The sequence below is a fragment of the Chrysochloris asiatica genome, unplaced genomic scaffold (assembly GCF_000296735.1).
Source record: "Chrysochloris asiatica unplaced genomic scaffold, ChrAsi1.0 scaffold00392, whole genome shotgun sequence".
NCBI lineage: Eukaryota > Metazoa > Chordata > Mammalia > Afrosoricida > Chrysochloridae > Chrysochloris > Chrysochloris asiatica.
The window spans coordinates 299,731-303,948 of NW_006408910.1; the positions used below are offsets into that span (position 1 = coordinate 299,731).

General features: G+C 38.1%; 1 protein-coding gene across 1 annotated transcript in view; it reads left to right on the forward strand.

Moving 5' to 3' along the window:
- ERCC3 (excision repair cross-complementing rodent repair deficiency, complementation group 3) overlaps positions 1-4,218 on the forward strand; it is an 88,338-nt gene that overhangs the window by 66,854 nt on the left and 17,266 nt on the right. Inside the window, exon 12 of the mRNA XM_006876566.1 lies at positions 44-161. Within this exon, the coding sequence (XP_006876628.1) occupies positions 44-161 (118 nt within the window). The remainder of the gene's footprint in view (positions 1-43; positions 162-4,218) is intronic.

A 4,218-nucleotide genomic window follows, 5' to 3' on the forward strand; every position in this document is an offset into this window, starting at 1 on the left:
AAATAAAAACTTTCCCAAACTAACAACTGCTTCATTTCTTCAGGTAGGTGACACATCATTTGATCTGCCAGAAGCAAATGTTCTCATTCAAATCTCTTCTCATGGTGGCTCCCGGAGACAGGAGGCCCAGAGGTTAGGGCGGGTGCTCCGAGCCAAAAAAGGTAAAGTTGGTCTTTGCTGTTCTGCTCTGGGAGGTTTCTGTCTTTTCACCACATCTGATATGAATTGGTTAGGGTGAGTTACTAGTGTGCTCAGTGACATCAAACTTGTTTACTAAGTTGACTGCACAGAGGGAGTCATAAAGCAAAAACCAAGGTCTGCTTGGTCCTTGTCAACATCCTTTATGGGTGGATACAGGAGTAAGGGCGGGAGAAAGATGAGGCTTTCTACTCCTGTAAGGATTTACACCCTCGGAAACCCTGTACAGGGTCGCTATGGGTCGGAACCTACTCGAGGGCACTTAACAACAACAGGAGTAAGGGAAGGAGTTGGTAACAGAATGGACACATGACTCATAACCTATAAAGATGACTGACCTGGGTGGCAACTTGCAGAAGGGACATCATAATAGCGAATGAGGCAGTATGAAGAAATGAGTACTTCAGAGGCTCTTTCTGAGGAGGTATGAAGTCTCTAGATGCATATTTCCCATTGCTATCCATTCAATTCTGACTCATAGCAACCATATAGAACATAATAGAACTGCCACATAGAGTTTCCAAGGCTGTAATCTTTATAGAATCAGAGTGCCACATCTTTACCCCACTGAACGGCTGGTAGATTCAAACAGCCAACCTTTCATATAGCAAGCAGTCAAGCACTTAATCACTATGTCACCAGGACTCCTTTAAGGTGCCTATTACTTACAATAAAAGGGACCCAGAAACCAACTATGAGTCACAGAAGTGACTGGCCTTGCTGCTAAGAGAACACTGTCTCTCCTTCTGGAACCAGGGCCTATTTCCTAAGACCTCCAGGACCTATTCTCAAGGATTTGCTTATTTTATGAGGCAACTCCATTGCTAGTATGTTTTAAAACGGCAAGATTAGTGGGCATATGTATGAATGATACTATATTTAAGTATGTTTAAGAGACAGCCAATTGTTTTAAAAATGAAGTAGAAATAACATGGACTAATTATGGAATTACTAATCTTGGGAAAGTTATTTAGCTCCCCTGAGCCTTGCTTTTTCTCATCTAGAGTGGGATTGACAGCTCTGTTGAGAGCTGATTGTTGAGAGGCTTGAGACTGAGATAAGAAAAGGTAGGTTGCTAAATGAATTGTGATTTTTTTATAAACTGAAGGTCAGGGATGGCTTCTTGGCACATGTGATTGATCTTGGCAAATGTGATTATAATCTGCAGTTCATTATATATTCATTATTGTTCATAATAATAACATTTCTAAAAATTCTACAGTCATTTCCTATGATTAATGGCAATAAAAATAAGATTTCCCCTTAAGATACAGAATTTGATATGATTAAATCTTCTTTGATATGATTAAAATTTTGTTTTTATAATCAAAATACTATGTAACATAAAATATTTGGCACCTTTCTTATCTCTGAGCATTTATTTAAGACTAAGAACCAATTGTATTCAAAAGCACAGATGTTTAACCTGCAGGCATGTGAACTATGAAATAAAGTGATTCACATTTTTCTGTAGAATCAGATCTTAAGGCTACAGATATTTTTGGTTCTAACCCTCGGAAACCCTGTACAGGGTCGCTATGGGTAGGAACCGAATCAAAGGTACTTAACAACAACAACAACAACAATTTCTGTGTTAATTCTCCCTGTTCCAGGTTTTTCCCTCTAAGCTTTTTTTTTTTTTTTAAAAGAGTAGCTTTATGGAGATACAGTTCACATACCAAACAGTTGACCCATTGAAACATATGATTCAATAGTTCTTAGTATCCTCACAAAGTTGCGCAACAATTTCTGCAATCTGTTTAGAATATTCTCATTATTCCAAAAAGAAACAGTTAACCTACTGACAGTCACTCCCAATAACCTCTATATTTCCCCATCCTGTGCCCTTTTGCTATTGTTGTATGCCTTAGAGTTGATTCTGATTCCTGGTCTGTAGGGTTTTCTAGACTAACATCTTATAGGAACAGATCACCAAGTCTATTTTCCTGGGAAGCTACTGGTGTATTCAAACTACCAACCTTTCACTTAGTGGCCACCACTCAACCCCTGCTCCATCAGGTTTTTTTTCCCCAACCCTGTTGTTAGGTGCCATTGAATCAATTCTGAACTCAACGGCCCTGTGTTCAAAAGAAAATAAAAACACTACTAGGTTCTAGGCAGTCCTCACAATTGTTACGATTGAGCCCATTGTCACTGTGTCCATCTCATTGTGAGTCTTTTGCTTTTCCACTGACCCTCCACTTTATTGATCATGCTATCCTTCTCTAGGCACTGGTCTTTTCTAACAATATGTCCAAAGTATGAGAGATGAAGTCTTGCCATCATCTCTTCTAGGGAGCATTTTGGCTGTGTTCTTCCAAGACAGAGTTATTTCTTCTGGAAGGTTATGATGATTTCAATTTTCTTCACCAACACCACAATTCAAATGCACTGACTCTTCTCAAGTCTTCTGTATTCATTGTCCAACGTTCAAATGCATATGAGGCTATTGGAAATACCATGGATTGGGTTATGCTAATCTTAGTCCTTAAACTGACATCTTTGCTCTTGAACACTCTAAAGAGGTCATGTGCAGCAGATTTGCTTAATGCAAATTTGTTTTAAATTTGATTTTGAGTTTTTTGACTGCTGCTCCCATGAGTGTTAATTGTGTATTCAAGCAAAATGAAGTCTTTGACAACTTCAGTCTTTTCTCCATTTATAATGACATTGTTTGTTGGTCCAGCTGTGAGGATTTTCATTTTTTTTTATATTGAGATGCAATCCATACTGAAGACTTTGGTCTTCATCAGTAAGTATTTCAAGTCATCTTTGTGTTCAGCAAGCAAGATTGTGTCATCTGTATATCACAGGTTGTTAATGGCATAGCATCTTCCAGTCCTGATGCTGTCGTCATATAATCCAGTTTCTTGGATTATTTGCTCAAAGTACAGATTGTGTAAGTATGGTAAAAGGATACACCCCTAACGCTCACCTTTCCTGTTTTTAAACCATTTAGTATCCCCTTGTTCTGTTGGAATAAATGCCTCTCCATATGCAAATTCCTTAGTCTATGCACAGTTAAGTGCTCTTCCCAGTGTTACACACTGATCCACACAGTCGACTACCTTTGCATGGTCAGTAAAGCACAAGTAAACATATTCTGGTACTCTCAGCTTTTAGTTAAGATCCATCTGACATCATCATTGACATGCATTGTTTCAAATCCTCATCAGAATCCAGCCAGCTTGAAATTTCTGGCAGCTCTCTGTTATACTGCTGCAATCATTTTTGAATTATATTCAACAACATGTTACTTGCCTGCAATATTACTGATACTTGTCCTTGATTTTTGCACTCCACTGTGTCATCTTTCTGTGAAATAGGCACACATATAGAGCTCTTCCAATTAGTTGGCCAGGTACCTGTCTTTCAGATTTCTTGGCATAGATGACAGCACATTCAGTGCTATATCAGTAACATTTGAATTTGTATTCCATCAATTCCTGGAGCCTTGTTTTTTGCCAATGCCTTCAGTGTAACCTGGACCTCTTCCTTCATTATCATAAGTTCCTGCTTATATGCTACCTCTTGAAATGGTTAAACATCAACCAATTCTTTTTAGTACAGTGATTCTGTTTATTCCTTCTATCGGACTACATAGAATCCTTCACTACTGCAACTGATGCTTGAAATTTTTCTTCCGTTCTTTCAACTTGAGAAATGCTGACTATGTACTTCCTCTTGGTTTTCTAACTCTATGTCTTTGCACATTTCATTATAATACTTTACTTTGTCTTCTTGAACTTTCCTTTGACATTTTTGGTTCAGCTCTTACTTCATCATTTGTTCCAGTTTCTTTAGCTTCTCTACACCCAAGAGCAAATTTCAGAGTCTCTTCTAACATCCACTTTGTTCTTTTCTTTCATGCATGTCTTTTTTCCTAATGTCTTTTTCAACACTGTCATTTTTGGTATAGAGGAATCCACTGATTTTTGTATGTTCATCTTATACCCTGCCACTTTGCTGAATCTTCCAATGAGGTCTAGTAGCTTTTTTACTGAGTCTTTGGGGTTTTCT